The sequence below is a fragment of the Chelonia mydas genome, chromosome 25 (assembly GCF_015237465.2).
Source record: "Chelonia mydas isolate rCheMyd1 chromosome 25, rCheMyd1.pri.v2, whole genome shotgun sequence".
In the NCBI taxonomy this organism is placed as follows: domain Eukaryota; kingdom Metazoa; phylum Chordata; order Testudines; family Cheloniidae; genus Chelonia; species Chelonia mydas.
Window position 1 is genome coordinate 3,654,622 of NC_057858.1, and position 22,560 is coordinate 3,677,181.

At 58.4% G+C, this 22,560-nt stretch overlaps 1 protein-coding gene across 19 annotated transcripts in view; it reads right to left on the bottom strand.

Moving 5' to 3' along the window:
* NFIC (nuclear factor I C) overlaps nt 1-22,560 on the bottom strand; it is a 361,746-nt gene that overhangs the window by 223,257 nt on the left and 115,929 nt on the right. For 9 of the 19 annotated variants that reach the window (XM_043535785.1, XM_043535792.1, XM_043535786.1 and 6 more), the window contains exons 9-10: nt 21,024-21,183; nt 17,443-17,528 (exon numbers count right to left, since the gene is read on the bottom strand). In XM_043535785.1, the coding sequence (XP_043391720.1) occupies nt 17,443-17,528; nt 21,024-21,183 (246 nt within the window). Of the gene's footprint in view, nt 1-2,742; nt 3,094-17,442; nt 17,529-21,023; nt 21,184-22,560 lie in introns of those variants that run through there. The other 10 variants (XM_043535794.1, XM_037885963.2, XM_037885968.2 and 7 more) reach the window with 4 other exon arrangements.

The window sequence follows — 22,560 nt, forward strand, 5'->3', positions numbered from 1 at the left end:
GCCAGCCCCAGCCAGGGCGCTGCAGGGCAGCGGAGCCAAGCCCCTCTCACCAGGCCTGCATGCACAGCCAGGGTCCCTCCTCCCTTCCCAACAGCTCTTCTCTGTCGCTATTTACGCTCCTTGCTGCCTTTCCCCCGAAACTTTGAGTTCTTCAATCCCCCCCACCCAGGGCTAAATACAGCGAGGGAGGGGGAGAGAGGAGCCGCACCCCAAAGCAAAGCAATGGACAGCCCCTGGCATCGCCTGCCCCAGCCGCCGCGTGGCCATATTCCGGTGGATGGCTATGCACAGTGCACCTGCCTTTGCCTCAGTGTCCCCAGCTAGCCTGCAGCCCCCGGGTGCCAGCTGGCTCCTAGGATGGGCTTTCTTTCACTCTCCAGGGCTGTTAGTTAGAGGCCCCAGGCAGGACCCCGTGCACTAGGGGCTGGACACACAGATAACAAACAGGTGGGGAACGAGAGCATGGAAGTGCCTGGCCCAGCGTCACCCAGCAGGGCCGTGGCAGAGCCGGGACCAGAAACTCGGTTGCCTGAGTGCCCATGCCGTGCTCTGCCCACTAGACAAGACTTTCTCCCTGCCGAGAGCCCCTGCCCCGCTCGCCTGCCTGTCTGTTGTGGGGAACCGAACTCCTGCGAGCTGGGTACGCAGCATGTGCTCAGCTGGTGTAAAGGGAATTTCAGCAGAGGTTCTGCAGATTTACACCAGCTGAGGATCTGGCCCCAAGCAGACCGACGACCTCAGTGTTGGGGCTCAGGCTGCCGGCGACTGCAGTGCACTTCCCCCTCGCTGTGTGTCAGGGTGCAGGGGAGTGGGCCAAACCCCTCCTGGGTGCCAGACCCCCCCCGACGGGGCAAGACAGGGACGCCAGCGTGGGGAGGCCCCACCACCACCTCCAGTAGGGGGCAGCAATCCTGGGTCCAGGAAAGGGGCAGCCCCACGTGTAGTCTGTTCCCTTGCAGGGACTGCTTTGGCTTACGGGGGCTTCCCGGGCTGCCTGCCGTGCCTTGCTCCCCCTCTGCCGAGAGTCCCGTCCCCATTGGGGTGTGTGACGTCAGAGTTGTTTCTCTCACGGTCCGTTGCAATGGGAGATTGCCGGGGCCATGGGGTGAATGAGGGGACCCAGATGTGACTGTGGCGAGGCTGGACAAAGGCGCGTCCCCTGCCTGACGCCGAGGAGCTGGCTGAGATAAGTGACACCAGCAGGTCTTGGATTGAGTGACCAGCCCTCGGATCAGTTCTTTGGCTCTTTTTTGCATCCACCCCACCCTCTTTAAACTGCGGACCCAGAACTGGATGCGGTGTCCAGGATCGACTCACCAACGCCAGACGCAGAGGTAAAATCACACTAGCCCTGTTTGCCACCGCCTCACGCTGGGGTGCTGGTCCACTCTGACCCCAAACTCCTTTGGGGCTGCTGCTTTCCAGAGCAATTTCTGTGCGCTCGGCTGCTATTGTACAGGGGTGACTTTTCCCCAAGGGGCTGGGAGGGGGCAGCGTGGGCTGCTGGTGCCTCCCTCATGCCGCCCTGGCATTCTCTATCTGGCCCCACATGTATGGCCCCTAGACGCTGCCAAGGTTGTGCATTGTGGGGCAGAACTGGCTCCATAATCTAGAGCCACACCCCAGCACCGGCTAGGTACTGCCACAAAGTCCTCGAGCTCCTACCCCCGTACAAGGCCCCCAGAGCCGGGACTCCCTGAGCCCTCTTTAATCACACCAGTCACTGGCTCCTTCCCTGTGCTGGACGTCCCGCCGACACAGTGCAGCCAGGGCGTCGGGGGTGCTGGCCGGGGCCGAGGCCTCGGGTCGGGGACTGCTCAGCCCTGGCTCCGCGGCCAGGCTGGAGGGGCTGGAGCAGGCCAGCCGAGAGGCCTCCGGCACTGAGAGAATTGCTGCTGCCCTCGACTGGCCTCCTCTGTGTTGCTCCCTAAGTCCCCCAAATTCAAGTTCATCCCGCGATTACCTCATGTCTGGTTTCTGTTGGCAACCAGACGGCTCCGGGCGTGACCCTCCTGCTGCAGGCAGTGGGCTCTGGCTCTCCCCGCCTGGATTGCCTGGCCTCTTCCTTCCACCTCTCCCTGGCCAGTCGCTCGTTCTCTTTAACCCTTCAGCTGTACAACGCCTAGTGGTTAGAGTAGGGGGACCAGCATTCCTAGGGCCCAAAGCTGCAGCTTTTCCATCCCAGTCTGTGCCATCCCAGTCTGTGCCGCCGGGCCCCGGGTTCTGTTCCTCACTGAGCCCCCATGTGACCTTCAGCACATCACTTCCCTGCTCTGTGCCTCAATTTCCCTTCCCAACCCATGTCTTTTAGCCTTGCCAGCTCTTCAGGTCAGGGACAGCCTCTCACTACAGCGCCTGGTGCAACAGGGTCCTGAGCTGCCCTGGTGCTGCTATGATACAAAACAGTGCAAACACGAGCAGTGAGTGTCACTGCCCCCCCATGCCTCAGCTCCTCCATCCCTAAACCAGGAATAATAATAAAACTCAGGTGCCTCTCGGGGAGTTGAATTCCTTCATGTTATAATAGTACACAGAAATCCTTGGATGAAGGATCTATCTATCTGTCTGTCTAGTGAGGGACCATGAGAAGCAAACACACCCTAATAAACATTCGCCTAACTTAGGCCAATAATGCCCCCCACCTAAAAAAACCCGGACCAAAATCACACACACAAAGAACAAACAAACACCCTCCCACCCCCCAGGGAAGAGTCAAAATAACGCAGGCAGACGGCCAGCAGCTGGGTGGGGGGTATCCAGTTTATTGCCCTGAATGCAGCACATACGAGCAGGTGGTGTACATGAACATTTGGTGCATGCAGCTCCTGGCCCTCGGAGACTGAGTATGGGCTCTGGAGACCAGAGTGACTGAACTGGAGGAGCTAAGGGAGACAGCCAGGGACACAGACCAGGCTTTCCGGGACACAGCAGAGCAGGCCCAGCCCCAGTCTGGCAGCTTCTGTGCTACTGGGAAGGGTGAAAGTCTCGGGGAAGGAGAACAGATGGAAACTGAGTCCTGTAGTTGGGACCCTCTTTCCAGAAGACGTCGTGGTATCCTCTCGCACGGAGGACACCCCTCCAGGGGAGGGGACCCTGTTGTTAGGAAGAGACAGGAGACAGTAATGGGGGGTTGGTTATTAGAAGTATAGAGAGTTGGGTTGTGATGACCGGGAGAACCACACGGTGAATTGCCTGCTGGGTGCGAATGTTGTGGATCTCTCGAGCCATCTAGACAGACGTCTGGGCACTGCTGGGGAGGAGCCAGTGGTCGTGGTACATGTAGGTACCAGTGACATAGGGAAAGGCAGGAGGGAGGTCCTGGAGGCCAAATTTAGGCTGCTAGGTCAGAGATTCGAGTCAAGAGCCTCCCTGGGAGCATTCTCTGAAATAGCACAGGGCCAGTAAGACAGACAGAACTCCAGGGCCCCAATGCGGGGATGAGACGATGGTGCTGGGAGGAGGGTTTAGGTTTGTTAGGACCTGGGGAACCATGTGGGGAAAGAGGAGCCTGTACAGGAAGGATGGGCTCCTCCGAAGCCAAAACAGAACCAGATTGCTGGCATGGAAAATTCAAAAGTTCATTGAGAAGGGAGAAAGCTGAGAGGTGCGGAGGAGCAACGGTTCAGAGACATCCCTTACGGGAGGATTTATTAAAGGGGATTCTCTATATCCTAGCAGAGAGGAGGGAATAGAGATTGGTAAAGTGCACGTAGGAACTGCAGAGAAACAGTCAAATGAAAAAGAGTCCCATTCAATTACATCACATGAAGGAAGTCAACTAAATAGCGACAAATGTTATAAGTGCTTATACACAAACGCTAGAAGTCTAAATATTAAAATGGCTGAACTTGAGCACCTGGTATTAAATGAGGCTACTGATTTAGGAGGCATCACAGAAAATTGGTGGAACGATGCTAATCGGGACACGGTAATACCTGGGTACGAAATATACAGGAATGACAGAGTAGCTGTGTTGGTGGGCGAGTGGCACTGTATGTGAAAGAAAGCACAGAGTCAAATATAGTGAAAATCTTAAATGAATCAGATGGTACCAGAGAATCTCTGTGGATAGAAATTCCATGTGTGAATAATAAAAGTAGAGCAGTAGAAATGTATTACCGACCCCCTGACGAGGAGGGTGAGTGTGACTGTGACAGGCTCAGGGAGATTAGAGAGGCTACAGAAACAGAAAGCCCAGTAATAATGGGGGATTTCAACTATCCCCATACTGACTGGGTACATGTCACCACAGGACAGGGTGCAGAGATAAATTTCTAGACACCGTTAATGACTGCTTCTTGGAGCAGCTAGTCACAGAACCCACGTGGGGAGAGGCAGTTCTTGATTTAGTCCCGGGTGGCACATAGGATCTGCTCCAAGAGGTGAACAGAACTGAACTGCTCAGTGATAGTGACCATAAGGTAACATCCTTGGGGCGGGGGAAAGAAATACCAAATACCCAGGAGCATTTAACTGCAGAAAGGGGAGCTACACAAAAATGAGGAAGCTAGTTAAACAGAAATGAAAAGGAACAGTCACAAGAGTGAAATGCCTGCAAGCTGCATGGAAAGTATTTAAAAACACCATAATAGAGGCTCAAACTAAATGTAGGCCCCAGATAAAAAAAAAACAGTAAGAGGGCCCCCAAAAATGCCACCATGGCTGAACAACAGAGTAAAAGAGGTGGTTAGAGACAAAAAGACATCTTTTAAAAATTGGAAATCCAGTCCTACTGAGGGAAATAGAAAGGCCCATTAGAAAGGGATCAGTTCTGGTTGCTGCCACAGTTGTCAGGTTTATGGAAATCCCTAAAACTAGGAGACTTTTATTCACAGAAGCAATTTTGTGCTTGTGTATTTAATATCACAGCAGGGTCCCACCCCCTGCCACCGATCAGTTCAGCTCCATTTGGTCAAGGCTTCCCATATTTAACACTGGGTTCACTCAAATGCACCATATGATTCCTCCCTACAGTCCCCTGGCACTCAGATAACGGCTGGAAATCCTAGCCCTGGGCTAGAGTGTGATACAAAAGTGATGCATCAAGAGCTAACAAGCTCGGCAGCAGACTGATATGCAATGAATACGTCAGAGGATCCAGCCGAGTGCAGGATGTGCCCCCTGGGGATGGATAAAAGTTCCTAGCAGCTCCCTGGTGGGGGAGGGTATTTTGTCTTTATGAAGGAGGAGCCAGCGAGAGAACCCCGAGGAAAGAGCTGAGCTGGTCTGGACCAGGCAGCTTCCCCTGCAAGCCCACCTCAAACCCCCCTGCCTGGGTGTGCACGTGTGACACCAGCAGGCTGATCGTGCTGGTCACGCAGGGAGAAGCACCATCAGCGGGTGACCCGACCCCGGGCTGGAGAGAGAATTAGCGTCAGGCTGGTCTGATAATCCGGTGCGTTATTAGTTTTGGGGATGATGGTTCCCACGACCTGGACTGCAACCCTCCAATGCAGGACTGCCTCGACCTGCACCCACGCAGATCGAGGCTCACAGACACTGAGAAGAGCTGGGTCAACACCGCTGTGCCTGCAGTGGGCAGGACTGGAGAGAGGTGAGGGCAATGGGGTGAAGGTGGCTTGAAGGCCCTTTGGGCCACCCTAGCCTGGTTCTCCAGTGCCCTGCACCTTGGGTCACCTGGGCAAAGCCAGTGCCAAGTGTTGCCATCTCCACTTGGGGGCATCTTATGCCCACTTGGTACTGGTGCAAATGAGGACACAAGGTCCAGGGCACTGGAGAAGCAGATCCCCCCCAGCCCCATGCTGTGGGGGAGAGAAGATGGATGCACCAGTGGTTAGAGTGATGGTCTAGGACTTGGGAACCTGGGTTAAATTCCCTGCTCTGCAACAAACTTCCTGTGTGACCTTGGGCATGTCGCCTGGCCTCTCTGTGCCTCAGTTTCCCCATCTGTACAGTGGGGATAACAGCCTTGCCCTGCCACCCAGATGGTTGGTGGGTTAATTCATCAAGGGGTGGGAAGTGCTCAGATACTACAGCAGGAGGGGCTCAGGAAGAGCCGTGGCTGTGCAGCTGTCTGGGTCCGGCCTGGCCCTGGGTATGTTAGAGCAGCCCCAGGGTTGGGGGGCAGCTTGCCCTGCTGCTGTACCTGCGCTGTGGATGACACAAGTAATGCTTGCCGGGGGCAGCACCCAGTGTAGCATGTGCCCAGGCAGTGCAGAACCGGCACTGATTGCTCCTCACGTGATTTGCCCACGTTCGTCCCTTGCCCCCAGTAAGCCGGGGCTCTGGCTGCCTGAGGTTTGGGTTTCTGCTCTGAGCAGGCCCAGTGGGAGCCCTCTCGAGTTCTACTTCTTCCCCCGCTGGGCTTTGGCAGGGCACGGCCGGGACAGGCCAGTTCGCCATATGGTCCATGGAAAACCCGTCAGCTTGCTCCAGGCAGCGGAAACAGGAACCAGACGGTGTATCCTGTGCGGTCGGAGCTCCTGCCCCCAAGCTCCAGGATGCCTGACCTGCAGCTGTCTGAGCCTTGGCCTATATTCACTTCGGCTTGGTTGTGTCCCCAGCATTTCAACTTCCACAGAGGCTTTGAATCATGATCCTATCTCCTCTGCAAGGGCCTCAGACCCCCAGGATGGGGCAGCAGCGTATGGCTCCCCAGGCTCCTCTGGAATCTCCATGGATGAGCATGTACTGTTTCCCAGGGTCCGCAGCTGGGCTGGGCCATCCCACCGGCTCTCAGACCCCTGTGGCCAAGCAAGCATCTGGACTAGGCTCCGAATCTGAGCGTACCCAGAGCGGGGTGGGGCAGTGCTGGGGCCGACATTCCAGCGTGGACCGCTCCGGAGGACAGCCTAGGCAGTGCCTGGATGAGAGACCTTTACAGCAAATCCATAGTGCTGCAGGGAGTGGGGGGCTCAGTAGGGGGCGTTCCCCCTCCTGGCCAGTGCTGACCCCAGTGCGGCGCTGGGCAGGTGGAGGGGTCAATAGAAGGCACGTCCCTCTGGGTGAGGTGAGGTGTAAACCCAGATCCTGATCCTTTGAGCTCATCAGCGATCCCATGCTGGTCTGGATTTTGTTTGCAAGTGCTGGGCCAAATGCCTTTGTGGGGCGATTACAGCCTCCCCCGGATGGCCCTGGGCAACCGCACATGGACCCTAGACTCTTCTTCGCCATCTGCCCTCCACCTTGGGGCAGTATTGCTGGGCAAGATTTCCCAGCTGCTGTGCTTCTCCCCAGAGGTGGCTGCCCTTTAATAGTGGGTGACGTGATCTGTAGCCCCGCACAGGCAGATGGCCGGAGGGTTCTCTTCCTTTGGAGTGTGGCAGGGTGCAGTCCCAGCTCCTGCTGTCCCACTGCTGCATGTGGCCAGCCCAGGTGCGGTAACAATCTGGCACGGAAACCTGGCCGGTTGGCTTGGGTGGGTGGGGCAGCTGGCAGATTCCCAGCCTCTCACTGCAGAGCAGAGCTGGGGGCTGGAGCTGCAGGCGCTGTCTGTGCTCAGGGGATGAGCCAGGTCCAGAGCTCCCTGCTCCCCGGCCCCTGCTTTGGGGGTCTCGGCCCTACCGCTGGGCCTAGTCGGGGGGAAGGGAGCTGGGGTGCGGTCTCCTCACTGCCAGGAGACCGCACGGGGCACATGGCGGGAGGAGCCCCCTGATGCAGGAGGTTGGGGCTGCCCCTGCTCTGCCCCTTTGTGCTGCCCGCGGCGACAGGGCTCAGTTTCCTCATTGCCCCCTGTGCCTGGCTCAGCTCGGCCCAACAGTGTCACAGGGGCCCTGGCTCCCCCGTGCTCTGCTCAGACGTTACAGAAGGTCCCTAGCTTTGCCCCTTCCAGTCGGAGACAGGCAGCACGAGCGAGAGGCAGGCCCCACAGGCCGAGCTAGGCAGTGCGGTCTAGTGGGTAGAGTGCTGGCCTGGGACTCAGGGAACCTGGGTGCAATTCCTGACTGCCACTGCTCAGGCAAGTCCCGTTAGACTGGAGGGGGGGGTCTCGCCCCATGTGAACAGTGCCTAGCACACCGGCGTGGTGGCTTGGGGGCGCACCCCTAACTATGCTGCCCAGGCTGGCTGGGATGTGGTCTGAGGCCTCGGCCCCAGTCCCAGATGTTTCCCTGGGGCAGCCCGAGGGAAGCCCTCTCGCTTGAGTCGTTTGGAGAAACCGAGCAGCCAAGATGGGAAACCATTTGCCAGAGTGCAGGGCAAGCCTGGACGAGAACCCAGCAGAGTCCCTCGGATCGGACCTGGGAACCAAACCGCTCTCTCGTTCCTAGTTTCTCTCCTTCCAGGTGACCCCAGGAAAACGGCCCCAGCCTCTTGCCGGGGGTACCAGCGCACCAGACAAGCCAGGCCACGCACAGCGCCCTTTGTTCAGCCTGCGGCACCGTCTCACCCCTCCTGGGGTCCTGCTGCACCATCCCTGCTGCTCCAGGGGCCAGAGGGGGCTGGGCCGAGCCCCTCTTTGAAGTCCTGGCTGCCTGCTGGGGAAGAGGGACCTCTCCGAGCCTCCATCCTGCTGGAGAGCGCCATGAATTATTTGCAGCTGGCTCCCTGGGGCTCCAGCAGCCCAGCTCCGAGCCTGGTCTGACTCATTTCTATGAATGCTCCATGCTGTGCCAGCACCGTGTCTGCTGGCTGCACAGGGCCAGGGAATGGAAAATTACCGAGGAAACCACGTCCTGTTGGATGGGGTGGGGGATCCTGGCAGCCTCGCTAGAACATGCAGTGAGCGCCTCCGCAGGGGGACGGACCCCAGCAGACAGGGCCTGCTGCTGGGGCCGGGAGGACAGGCCCAGCTGAGAGCAGGGATCTGTGGGCAGGAGATCAGCCTCCTGGAATACTGCAAAGGGCCTTGTTCAGAAGGTGGGGTGATGTCTCCTCTGGGGTGAAGAAGGATTTGCAAAGAATCCACTCCTGGCAGGGCAGGCAGGCAGCGCCACCGATTGCCCGATGCTTCCCATTATCAGACTCTGTTTTCTGACGAACTTTAACCATCCGGGATGAAATTGCCCATGTCAGGTCTCTGCTCGGGGCTGGATTTTTTAGCAAAATTCCAACCAAAACGGTCCACCCGTTCCTCTGAGTGAGGCTGGGGAAAACCCATTGTTGTGCCCGTGTAAACAATTCTTCCAGCTGTTTAGCTGAGCAGCTCTGGTGCCCCGGTGCTGTGTAGCAGGGACTAGAAATTTGGCGGTGTGTGTGTGCGTGTGTGTGTCTGCCTGCAGGGAGCTGCCTTCTTCCATCCCCATGAAAATCTGCCCAAATTCAGAAATCTCAGCTTGCACATGCTCAGTAGAGAAACATAGAATCATAGAACATCAGGGTTGGTAGGGACCTCAGGAGGCATCTAGTCCAATCCCCTGCTCAAAGCAGGACCAATCCCAGCCAGGGCTTTGTCAAGCCTGACCTTAAAAACTTCTAAGGAAGGAGATTCCACCACCTTCCTAGGTAACCCATTTCAGTGCTTCACCACCCTCCTAGTGAAAAAGTTTTTCCTAATATCCAACCTAAACCTCCCCCACTGCAACTTGAGACCATTACTCCTTGTTCTGTCATCCGCTACCACTGAGAACAGTCTAGATCCATCCTCTTTGGAACCCCCTTTCAGGTAGTTGAAAGCAGCTATCAAATCCCCCCTCATTCTTCTCTTCGGTAGACTAAACAATCCCAGTTCCCTCAGCCTCTCCTCATAAGTCATGTGCTCCAGCCCCTAATCATTTTTGTTGTCCTCCGCTGGACTCTCTCCAATTTTTCCACATCTTTCTTATAGTGTGGGGCCCAAAACTGGACACAGTACTCCAGATGAGGCCTCACCAATGTTGAATACAGGGGAACGATCATGTCCCTCAATCTGCTGGCAATGCCGCTACTTATACATCCCAAAATGCCATTGGCCTTCTTGGCAACAGGGGCACACTGTTGACTCATATCCACCTTCTCGTCCACTGTAACCCCTAGGTCCTTTTCTGCAGAACTGCTGCCTAGCCACTCGGTCCCTAGTCTGTAGCGGTGCATGGGATTCTTCCGTCCTAAGTGCAGGACTCTGCACTTGTCCTTGTTGAACCTCATCAGATTTCTTTTGGCCGAATCCTCCAATTTGTCTAGGTCACTCTGGACTCTATCCCTACCCTCCAGCATATCTACCTCTCCTCCCAGTTTAGTGTCATCCGCGGACTTGCTGATGGTGCAATCCACACCATCCTCCAGATCATTAATGAAGATATTGAACAAAACCAGCCCCAGGACCGACCCTTGGGGCACTCTGCTTGATATCGGCTGCCAGCTAGACATGGAGCCATTGATCACTACCCGTTGAGCCCAACAAACTAGCCGGCTTTCTATTCACCTTATAGTGCATTCATCCCGCCCATTTTTCTTTAACTTGCTGGCAAGAATACTGTGGGAGACCGTGTCAAAAACTTTGCTAAAGACAAGGAATAACATGCTCACTGCTTTCCCCTCATCCACAGAGCCAGTTATCTCATCATAGAAGGCAATTAGATTAGTCAGGCATGACTTGCCCTTGGTGAATCCATGCTGACTGTTCCTGATCACTTTCCTCTCCTCTAAGTGCTTCAGAATTGATTCCCTTGAGGACCTGCTCCATAATTTTTCCAGGGACTTGTCAAAGTTGTCATAGTTTGGCAGCTAAATGCACTGAAGATTCCACCCGCACTGAGCATATTCCAGCCCCTCGCAGCTCCTCTGTGCTGAGGGGGCTGTGCAGGTGCCATCCCCACAGAGCCACTGAGCACGCTCCACCCTGGGGCTGCAAGGGACAAATGGGACTTGCCCTGCAATTGCTCCTTCTGGGTCCTGGAGCCAAGGGCCTGTCTGTCCCGTGCTCTCAGTGCCCCCCTGGCAGCGTAGACACAGTTTGGTGGGAATGCAGTGGGGTGAGGAGCCAGGCCTTGGGGTGGGGAGGTGGGAGATGGGACAAGAACAGGGGAGCTGGGCGATCTCATTGTTCCTGGTTTTCCTGTGGGCTGGGAAGCAGTATGAAGCCCTATGTGTAGACACACTCATACTGGTTTAACTCTTACTTACACTGGTTTAACTTAAGCCTGTAATTTGCCAGCACAAACTGAACTGGTTTAGGCCGGTGTTAAACTGTTTTAAATAATAACATAAGAACGGCCATAATGGGTCAGACCAAAGGTCCATCTAGCCCAGTATCCTGTCTTCCAACAATGGCCAATGCCAGGCACCCCAGAGGGAATGAACAGAACAGGGAATCATCAAGTGATCCATCCCCTGTCGCCGTTCCCAGTTCCTGGCAAACAGAGGCTAGGGACACCATTCCTGCCCATCCTGGCTAATAGCCATTGATGGACCTGTCTTCCATGAACTTATCTAGTTCACCTAATGTGTCTAGATTAAGGGTTTGTGCCGGTGTAATGGGATCCATTTACATCGGTGTAACTTTCCTTGTATAGACAGGATCTAAAATTCCCTTCTTCCCCCGGCGCTGGGATTTCAGTGTCCTGGGGTGCCCAGGAATCCCTGGGGGGGAATAAACAGGCTACGCCAGGCTTCACAAACAGACAGTGTCCAGGCTAGAATTAGGAAAACCAGGACACAACCTGCATGCAGCAGCCAGGAGGCCGCGTCCCCAAGGTCACTCATGTGCTGTCTCGGTGGGAGCGTGTGGGCACTGAGATCTGACCGCAGTTCTGCACTTCCCCGGCAGGTGGCAGCACAAGGCCCCCCTACACTGTGTCTTTGCAGGGCAGGGGGCCCCGGTGCTGAGTGCAATCCCAATGGCCAGTCCAGGCCTGGACCCCCTGCCACTGCCATTGGGGGCCGTCCGGTGACACCTGATTGCTGGGAACTGAACTGACTCCCTGGGTTTCTGCAGCCGCCCCAACCTCGGGGAAATGTCTGAGAAACTGAGGCAGAGAGAGGGGCTGGGGGAGTGGGCATGAAAAGGAGGGAGACAAGGCACGCTTGTTCCCCGAGACGGAGCAGAGACAGTGGCCAGGGCAGAGAGAGGCTGCTGCTGGTGGCTGGAGCTCCGGATATGCGCCTGCTCTGTAGATCTGCTTTCCCTCTGAGGTTTAACTGCATCTGGCTGGGCCCAGGTGGGGAGCGGGCAGGACGAAGGGGAAAGCCGGGGAGCTGTGGCTGGAGCCAAGGACAACGCAGGTGTTTGGGTGACGCTGGGAACGTCAATCATCCATCACTGCTGCGCTCTGGAGTGGTGGGGCAGGCGGGGCTCCGTGGGGAGAGAGACACCCCAAGGATCACCAGCACAGCTCCCCCCAGCACAGCATCCTGCAGCTCCACAGCTGGGCACGGGGGCAGAGCTGACTTGGAAGGCAGAGTGCCCCACAGTACCCCCCTGGCACTGCACTGGGGCTCTGAGGGGACAGCACTTCCTACCCAGTCACCCCCCTGCTCTCTGCACCCCTAGTGTCTCAGCACTAAACACAGAGGGCAAAGGGGCCCTGCTGAGTCGCCCACCCGGCTGCCCACAGCACAGAACCCCCTAGTGTCACCCCGAGGCATCGGGCATGACCCTGAGGGAAGAGCACAGCACCCCACCATTGCTGAAGGGGTGGTTCAGCCGGAAGAATCCCACCTCCCCACCCCGTGAATGGCGAACCTGCTGCCTGCGGCACCCTGGATTGTTCCTGGCCTCCCACCACTCGCGAGCCCGGCGCGACGCTGTGGAGCCAGCCGGGCAGCAGATCCCAGGCATCATGTCCTGCAACCACGCTTGTAGGTACTGGTGTCTCCCAGCTGTCCCTCTGCTACACGGCACGGCGATGCAGGAAACAGTACTCGGCTCCGCCGGCGCTGAGAGCACAGGCCCTGCCCCTTGAGCCAACTCCCCCACTAGCCCTACAGAGGCTATGACACGCAGTGGAGCACTTCCGAAGCCAGTCAGCAGAGGTCGCACTCACACACATTGCAGTAACAGCGTGATCAGCAGAGAGCGACCATGGGGATGGGGTGCGACTTTTGCTAAAAACCACGTGGTATTCAGGGCTTTGGGTTGAGCCCGCAGCTGTCAAATGATTAAAAAAATTAACCACGATTCATCGCAGGTTTAATCGCACTGTTAAACACGAATAGATACCAATTTATTTAAATATTGTTGGATGTTTTCTACATTTTCAAATATATCGATTTCACTTACTACACAGAATACCAAGTGCCCAGCGCTCACTTTCTATTATGATTTTTGTTTGCAAATATTTGCCCTGTAAAAAAGATTTTAAAAATGGTATTTTTCAATTCACCTCACACAAGTACTGTAGTGCAATCTCTTTGTTGTGGAAGTGCATTACAGGGTGGGGAATCAGAGGCAGGACCCTGTAAATGTAAACAAATGTGTTCGTCTGAGCGATTGGCTGAACAAGAAGTAGGACTGAGTGGACTTGTAGGCTCTGAAGTTTTACATTGGTTTTTTTTTTTTGAGTTATGCAACAAAAACAAATCTACATTTGTAAGTTCCACTTTCAGGATAAAGAGATTGCACTCCAGTAACCCGTATGAGATGAATTGAAAAATTCTATTTCTTTTCTTTATCACAGTGCAAATATCTGTCATCAAAAATAATAATATAAAGTGAGCACTGTACACTTTGTATTCTGGGCTGTAATTGAAATCAGTATATTTGAAAATGTAGAAAAACACCCACAAATATTTATAATCAGTTTCAACTGGTATTCTATGATTGGTTAACAGTGCGATTCATTGCGACTAATTTTTTTAATCGAGTTAATCATTTGAGTTCACGGTGATTAATTGACAGCCCTAGTTTAGCCCCTGCTTTGCTGGGTCAGCAGCTGCTCGGTGTTCTCTGGAAGTGCCCTGGCCCCTTGGCAGAGCGACCCGAGCTGCAGTTTACATTAGCCGATGCTGTGCAGAGCGCAGGGCGCAGGCAGCCGGCAGCAGCGCACCTGGTCTCTCTGCACATACCTTTGTTCCCTGGGGGTTCAAACCACAATGAATGAGCTCAGTGTTCACCTGAGTTCCTCCCAGCCTCCAACCTCCCCTGGAGACACCAGACAAACAGCCCAGTGTTTACAGTCCTTGCATTCATTCAGCCAACACGTGGACAAATGGAGAAGGGAAAAGCGGAGGGGGGTGAATTCCCGGCAGCACAGGGCTCGCCGCCACCTCGCTGCCAACTGTCCGCCACACAAATGGCGCCAGAACAATCGGCACTAATTGGCAGCCTGGTTGGCATTCCACAGGGACCGAGTGAGGCCTGGCCGTGCCCTCTGGCCCCTCGTGGTGCTCTGGGCTCTCCCCGGGGTGCCCAGGCTGTGGCTGAACACAGAGCGGCAGGGGCTGCCAAGCCAGCACCACTGGGAGAGCTGAGGCTGTCTGACTCGTGCCAGAGGTGACTGTTCTGCTGGGTCACAGCTGAGCTTCCCGAGAGGCACCCAGCTAATGTGTTCGTCATTAGAATTGTCCTGCTTAGCATGCGATCGCCTAACCAGCCCTGATGCAGGGCCTTTCCTCTGGCGGGGCTCACCCCTGGCTCCTCAGAGACAGACCCACCAACACCCATCACAGAGGGAAGGGATACGCTGGGCTCATTCCACCGGTTGCTGAAACGCGGCCCCCTCTGGGGTGGAACACGACGTTTAACAGCAGCCGCTCAGAACCGGGACACGACAAGGAATCCTGTGTCCTGTGGAAATCCCAGGAGCAGGTCCCGGGGTAGGCCCTGGCCAGGACCCTGATCTCAGACCCTTAGGAACTCCCTCCCCCCATCTGTAATAATCTCCCAGTGCTGGCTGTGGTGTGTCTCCTAGTCTCCCTGTCACCTTGGCCTCTCCCTGTCAGCACTGTAAGCTCCAGGGCAGGGATGGCCTCTGTTCTGTGGGCGTACAGCGCCTAGCGCAAGGGGCTCTGGGACCAGGGACGCCAGGGGCCGCCCTACTCTGCACAACAAACTGCATTGCCAGCCTAAAGCCACGCGGTCCCTGGGCTGCACGGCCGAGGAGCCGGGCCTTAGAGGGAAGGGCGCCACCTAGTGACACAGTACTGCACCTGGGAACGCTGTGCCCTGCAAACACCAGCTAATGAATTATGGATTAAATAATAAGCGATGCTAATTAAAAGCAGCTGAAAATCCACACTCCAGCTCCCAGCTCCAGCTGTGACAGGCCTTGGGGGCTGTGTGTGAGCCCGCAGCATGGCCAGGGTCCAGCCGCTCCCAGCAGCAGGGTCGGGCCCAGAGTCAGGGCTGGGGGCAAGGCATTTCATTTCTGAAGGGGCGGGGGTGTGTGTGTGTGTGTGGAATTTTAAGCCCCTGTTTCTTTAAGAGCAAAGAGCTGCCCCTTCCGGACCGAGCTCACGTGGGGGCTCTGGGGGGAGGGTAACGGCTCCTCGCTGCACCACCGGCCGCGCTCCGCCTAGCATCTCCGCCAGGTGCCAACGTCACCGGCAGAATCCCAGTGGCTGACGGCCATCACGCGACGGAGCCAGCCAATCAGATGCCAAGCGGCGGCTGTGCCAATCTGGCCAGGGTGGGGTGGGGGGGGCAGGCTCAACAGCCACTCAGCGCCAGCTGCCAAGTTGTTTTTTTACGAGGCTCTGGCGTGCTGGTCGGGTGCCAAGGTGGGAGCTGGGCTCCAGGCAGCTGCAGTGCCCAAGGCGGCTGGGAAAGCGAGGGAGGCCGGGGCAGAGCCAAGACACGGACAGCAGAGTCCAGCATGGGCTCCGGAGTGAACTCAGAACCGGGCCAGGCCGGGCGACCAACCTCCCTCCCTCCCTCCGATGCCCAGTTCAAACCCAATGAGAGTCTTTCGATTGGCTTCGCATTGGGCCCTTTCTCCCCAGCTCGGGCAGCAGCAGGGGCCCAGATTGACCCACGCAACCTTGGACCCCCCTTCTGAGACCCCTCAGCGGCGGTGTGAGGGGAGCAACCGGCCTCCCCAGATCCACTGCACAGCAGCCACTCCAGACCATCCCCTGGCTGGGCTTGAACCAGCGACTTAGTGGTCAAAGTCTGTGATTGCCCACCCAGCGAGCCAGCCTCGAAAACAGTGCTAATCCGTCAGCCCACTCCGTGCCCGGCCTTCCTCCGCCCTGCAAGCAGTTGGGTGGGATTTGTCTCTAAGGCAGTGTCTTGTTGCCCGGCATTCGCAGTGACTGGCAGGAGCGGGACCCTGCTTCTCTCCCCCAGGCTCCGGTCCCTGCTTTAGCAATTGACCATGTGGAACTAGGCAGGGCAAGCACCTGGCACACGAGGGCTCGGGCCCCCCTCACACATGTCCAGTGGTACCAGTAGTCACGGGCTGGGCCCGCACACACACGAGGCTGAGGCAGGGCTCGTCCCCACGGCAGCCCAGCAGGGGTCGCTCGGCCAGGGGCCCAGGCTGGCTCCTGGGTGTCTCCGTGTAACCGGTTTGGCGGCTCCGCCTTGCTCCCTGTTCCCTGTGCACTAGCAATCCCGGGATGCATTGCCACGCTGGTGCCACTCTGCACCCGTGTCCCTGGGCACTTCGCCCCCTGCTGAGGCACGATGGGCCAGCGGCCCGGATTCTCCCAGAATGCACTGAGACGAAGCCGGCGAGGCAGCGTGGGGGACGCTCAGGCACGGGGAGACGCGCGGCTGCGCGGGCACCACCCCAGTGCGCTGCTGTACCTGGGTCTGACACAGGCATCGTGGCCTGTGACAAGCCTCGGCTGGGCTTACGCTGGAACACAGGCCGCCCACTGCCCAGGGAGAGCCCAATTCCCAGGCACAGACAGGCCCCTTTGGGCTGCCTCTGGCTTTGAGGGCCCTTAAAGTAGGTACCAATGGCCCCCTGAGCTTCCTCCCCGGCTGGCACAGAACTGGAGGAAGGGCAAGGCACCCATCCTGCTGCGGGCGTCCGGCGGAGGGGGCCTGGCCGGGGTGCACCGCGCTGCGGCTCTTCTCTGCTGCCCACATGGCCTCGCGTGTGGAAAGAGCCAAGGCTTAAAGCCACATTAGCCGGCCCCTTCTGCCGGGCCTGCCTGAGTGACTGAATCCGGCCCTGAGCCCTGGCCATGCTGGGCCGTCACCCCCTCCGCTCTGCCCGGGGGGCATTCTGCTCTCGCTTTGCCCTGGGGAGCTGGGCCCTGCACTGGTGAGCCCTAGGGCTGCGACGGACGGCAGGGGAGGCTGCGCGACGCCGGCTCGGCAGGACGCCGCCCGCTCTCTCTAGACAGGCTGCCTGGCCGTGCTCCTCCCCCAGGGCCTTGCTGCTCACAGGCCCACAGGCCGGCCTGATCCCACCTGGGACCACAGGGAACCAGATCACCGGAGAAAGCAAGACAGTTGCCAGCGAGGCTGAGCCACCAGGATGCTGCCATCTGGCCTGGCCACGGGGCTGGCTGTTTCCCAGCCAAGTCCTGGTTGTGGCTGGAAGGCAGGGTCCCTGCCCAGCATGGCCTGCTAGTGCTTCCCTGCCATGGCAAAGAGGCCCTGTTGTGGGAGGCCAGCGCTCCCTCCCTGCGGGGCCGTGGCACACGGAGGCCCCCAGTGCACGCAGCTCTTACCTGTGCCTGGTACATACTCCCCGGATCCCTTGGTCCTAATCCCACGAAGGAGCGATTCGCAGGGGGCGTGCCGGGTGCAGAGTAGGCTGGGGACAGAAACGAGAGCTCATTAGCCCGCCAAATGGCAAGTGCCTCTGATGCGCTGATCAGTCACCGCGGCCCAGCACCAGCGGCCGCGCGCCCCTGGGAAGGGAGGCGAAGGGACACGGCCGAGGCCACCCCAGGACACAGCTGGGATCAGAACCCTGGCTTCCCTGGCACAGGCCTGGGCTCCATCTGCTAGGGTTGGCCTGGGAGCCCCATCCATGAGGTCGCTCTGTGTAGCTGCCCCAAAGGGTTTCGCTTCCTCTGTGTTGATACTGATGGCTGGCTGGGGGGCAGGGCCTGGGGAATGGACTGCATCCATGTCCCGTGGGTGTGTCTCAAATACACTTGCTCTGAATGGTTAGTGATGGCGAAAGGTGCCGGGTTGAGACCCCCCGAGTCTAGAATCCTGTTTACACACAGCCTGGGCAGCAGCAGGGTGATACCAGCAGTACAGGGACTAAGACACATGGTTCTAGTCCCAACCCCCAGAGAGCAGGATCACACACACAGCACTCAGCGCTTCCCATGCCAGGATCTGAGAGCTTCCCAAAACCCCGTGCCCCAAGGCACAGCGTGATCTGCAGCCCTTCGCCAATGGTGTGGAAACCCAGAGGTGAAGCAGCTTGCCCAAGGCCACACAGCAAATCAGTGGCAGAGCTAGGACTGGTCCCCAGAAGGCCTGGCTCCCAAGCCCCTGCTCTACCCACTAGGTAACGTGTCCTCCACTAACCCCCCTGCATTTTAATCACAGCCCTCAGATGAGGGGGCGGAGCTTGTTGCAGCACAGTATGCTGGGAGCTGTAGTTCTCAGAGCCTCGGGGAAGGCTGCGACTCTGCTTGGAGCTGTGCATGGAACTGCGCTGACATGGCCCAGCTGCCAACCCGGCCAAGCCAGGGGTGGCCCAGCCCCATCGGGAGGGTTAATACAAGCTGGGCTAGGAGGTGCCTCCCGGTGCTACTGGGACTGGCCATGGGTGGGGCGAAAGGGAGCAGGCGTCAGATGCGTTGAGAGCAGCTACCCTAGGCACCTGGGGAGAGTCCCCGGGGTGTGTCCCGAAGCCTCCACGCAGACCTGTTGGGTCTGTGCTCCACGCTGTCAGGGGGTGGCTCCCTGGCCCCCTCCAGTGGCTGGGCTGTGTAGAGAGCTTTAGGAGCCCGTAGTGCTACCGATCCAGAGGTCTGGGGCTCAACGGGGGGCGTGGGTATGTGTCCCCCACGGCTGAGCCCTGCCATCTCTCCATCCCAGGGGGCACCACGGACACACTGCGCAGGCTGCGGATGGATTGGCGAGCCACCAGCTCTCCCATTGCTCCCCAGCCCCCGGGGATGCTGGGACCTTTCCCCTTGGCTTGTGGGGGCTCCAGGTCCCGCGGCTCTGGACGGTTATTTCCCAGACTGGAGGGAGTGGATGAAAAATCCATCATTCATCAATGCCGACGAAATATTCAAGGCAGCCCCTCCCGGCGCCAGCTTGTTCCAAACGTGCCTCGTCCGCTCTAGCTGGAAGGCGGCTCCCTCCTGCCTCCGTCAAGTTGCCCCATCCATAACTGACGAGTCTTTCCTCGTTCGCTCCCATCAGCGAGATCTGGGTTTCCAGTCGGCGATTATGGTTTGCTGGCGGGGGAACTGTTTACTCACAGCCAGCCTTTCAAGCTAGGGGCCCGGGGGATGCGCAGGGCAATCAGGCTCCATGCAGCACTGGGTGCCGCTTCCTTCTCACTGGGATGTGGCTGGTAGCTGGGCTTCCAGGGGGCACGTGGCCTGGGTGTGTGTGTGTGGCAGAGCATGCTCTGGGGGGGCACGGCTGAGGAGCCAGGATTGAGCCAATGCACTGGGCGGCGCTAGGCGATGACACGTGATGGCAACGTGAGCTGAGACCATCTTGCAGGACCAAGTTGGTGCCCTGGGAGCTAGGCCTCTGCCATGGGGCACTCTGACATGCTGATGCTGTGCCCCGACGCCCCACTGTGCCAAGCCCATGGGATGGCCCAGCTCCACCATTTGGAAGGGGTAGACAGCTCCAGCTGGGGAATGAGGTGAAGAGCGGCAAGGCCCATGGCTTGGGATATTTAAAACAGGCAGGACGGAGCGGGGCAGGAGGGGATGGACTGGATATGACATCAGGTTGGGGGGCAGGGATCCTGTCTGAGACCCCAGCCTGCCCTGAACTCCAGGGCAAAACACTGCCTCTCCGAGCTGCCCATGCTGGGTGAATGCTGGGTGACAGGGACCAGTTGCTGCTCCAAACAGCCTGCCCCAAGAATGCTCCAGCTCTGATGCTCACAGGCTGTAGGGGGCTGGGCCCCAATTTTATGGGGCTCTGGTTGGACCCATAGACATGTTCAGTGCACGAAGTGCCTTACAAATCCTCATGGGCTGGAAGCTGATGGGTGAATTAGCCACTGACTGCCATCGCTAATGAGGGCATGGCCTCTGGCTCGTTAGACTCATCATGGACTCTCTTTCTTTGAAGTTTCCAGTGCATTTGCAGCTTTCCACCGTGTGATTCCGCAGTGATTGGGAGAATGCCCCTGCAGTTCAGGGCACCATGCATGCCAATGGATGCATGGATTTAATCCTCCAACCATCAGTCCTACGTCGTCCTTCCCTAATGCCTTCCATCTGAGGAGCTCAATGCACTATGACCATTAGCCAATGGAACCCCCAGCCAGCCCATGGGACAGGCATTAGCTCCACCCCCACAGCTATTTGCCAGATGGGGAAACTGAGGCACAGAGCGATGAAGTGACTTGCCCAAGGATTGCCAGGAAGCGTGGGGCTGAGCCAGGAACAGAACCCAGGAGTCCGGCCGCCCCGCCCATCCTGGGTTGGAAATCCCTAGAACGTTTGGTGTGAAACAGACCTGGCCACATGCACCGTGGAGAGGCCAGGGAAGGAGGCGGGTTTGCCAGGCAGAGCGGAGAAGCAGCACACGGTGAACGTTCCCAACAGCGCCAGCTCAGACCTGCCTCCCCAGGCACGTGAAAGTGGCCAGCGGCAGAGACCCATGTCCTGGGAAGCACAAGGCCAGCTCCCTGCTGGAGCACCGGGCCCTCCCTCGGGCTGTGAAGCAGGCCTTGGGTACAAGAGAGGGAAGCTCAGTGTCTGTGGCCCATTCAGTGCCCTGAGAATGCCCTGAGGGGCCAAGCAGGGGATGCAACTTGAAGACCTGCCCACTAAGAAGCCAACTGAGACCCAGCAAACTCATTCCATGCAGGCTGTCAGACACTGACTGATTTTGCTCTCTAATGGGTAGGGGGTCCCTGGCTCCCAAACAACTCCACGCCCAGTCCCCTGAGCCCCTTGCTCCGGGCAGGAGGCCGCAGACAACACCCATTGCTCCCCAGCCCCAGCGTGACTGCCGGGCGTGATGGGATGGATGCAGAGCTGGAGGGCGGGAGGCAAGAGGAGGCATGGCGGGGGCGGGACTCAGTGGATGGCACCGGGGCCAGGCTGGCCCCTCGCGATGCCGGGCAATGCCGCGGGCTGCTTACTGGGTGATGTCGGTGAGGTTGTCCCGCCCTCGGAAGTTGTCGTGGTGGATTTGGTGTCAGGAGAGAGAGCCAACCGGGGGATGCCAGGGGGAGGTGGCGGCGCCAGCATCTGGGTGGAAATGTAGTGACTGGGCACTTTCACTTGACCACTGCCATTTAACTGGGGACACAACACAGACAAAAACAAACAACAAGCCATTAGGAAGCAAGAGCCGCACAGGCCCGCGCCCGGCCCGCGCAGCCGGCCCTCTCGGGCGTGTCGCCGGAGCTGCCATTGGGACAGTGGCGGGGGTCCGCGGCAGCAGCAGGGCGGAGATGGGGAGATGCAACCCCCCCTGCCCTTAGCAGTGGGTACCCTAGGGGTCTGGTCCAGACAGAGGCCTCAGGGACAGGGGCGAGGGAGGGGCTTCAGGCACCAGCTGGGGCAGCTGATGAGAAAGAGCAGATGCAAAGCCAGGGCCCGGCTTGGAGGCAGCCTGGGGAACCCCAGGCTCTGGCACCAACCCTGCACAGGCTTGCGCCCGCCTCCCACTGTGCCCGCTCTCAGTGCATGAGGAGAGGCCCTGGCCGGCGAGGGGGGAGCCGGGGATCCTCTGACAGCAAGCGAGTCCCATGAGATGCACCCGCCCCGGCTTTGGGGGCAGCTCCCTGAGTTTGGGGGTCCCAGATCAGCCACTGCGCAATCGGCCAGCTGGGCTTGTGACATGAACGGCAGGGACAGGTGGCCAGGACAGAGGGGCATTGGTGCAGCTCTGCCAGCAACACAGGAAAGGGGTTGCAGGGGGCTGGGGGTTGGGATTGAGGGGCATCAGCAGAGTTGTGGGTGGAGGGGCAGCACTGGAATAGCAGGGGGCTGCGGGTCGGGACTGAGGGGCATGGGCAGAGCCTGGGGGTCCCAGTTTAGACTCCCTAACATTGACCAAATTGCCCTCTGAATCCGGAGGGGGAAGCGGAAGCGAGTGAATTCTGAGGCCAAGGCTCGCCAGGCGGCACCCCTCCGTGTCAGCCCCATGGCAGGTAGCCCTTTGAACCAGCCCCCTGTGGGGAGGGACGCCCAGCTGAGATGGCCCAGAGCCAGCTGGGAAGCAATCGCTGCTACATCAAAACCTTGGGGCTGGGGGCCTGGGCCAGGATGCAGGGGCCCAGCTAGGCTTCAAAGGCTGTGGAGCTGCCTCCTTCCCTGCCACCCGCTCTGCGGCTTTCAGAGGCTCCTGTGTGGTCTCCTAGACCTGCCCGGTGGGGGCTCTGCCTCTCCAGCCGGACCTTAGCATGGGGGACACGTCCCCGCAGCTGCTGCACCAGCGCCCAGCCACCAGCGGGAGAAGCTGCCACGCAGGACTCTGGGGCGAGGGCAGGATTCTGCCTGTGCCCCTCACTCTGGCCGCTGGCCTCCTGGACCGGAGACTGCCTGTGCAGGGGCTGTGAAATCCCAGTTCCCAAAGCAGGCTAGTCAGCTGGAGGGCTGCAGAGGACAGAGTCTGCCTGTAGCCCCCTTTCCCTGGGGGCGGGGTGTGAATTTAACGCGCAGCCAGCCAGG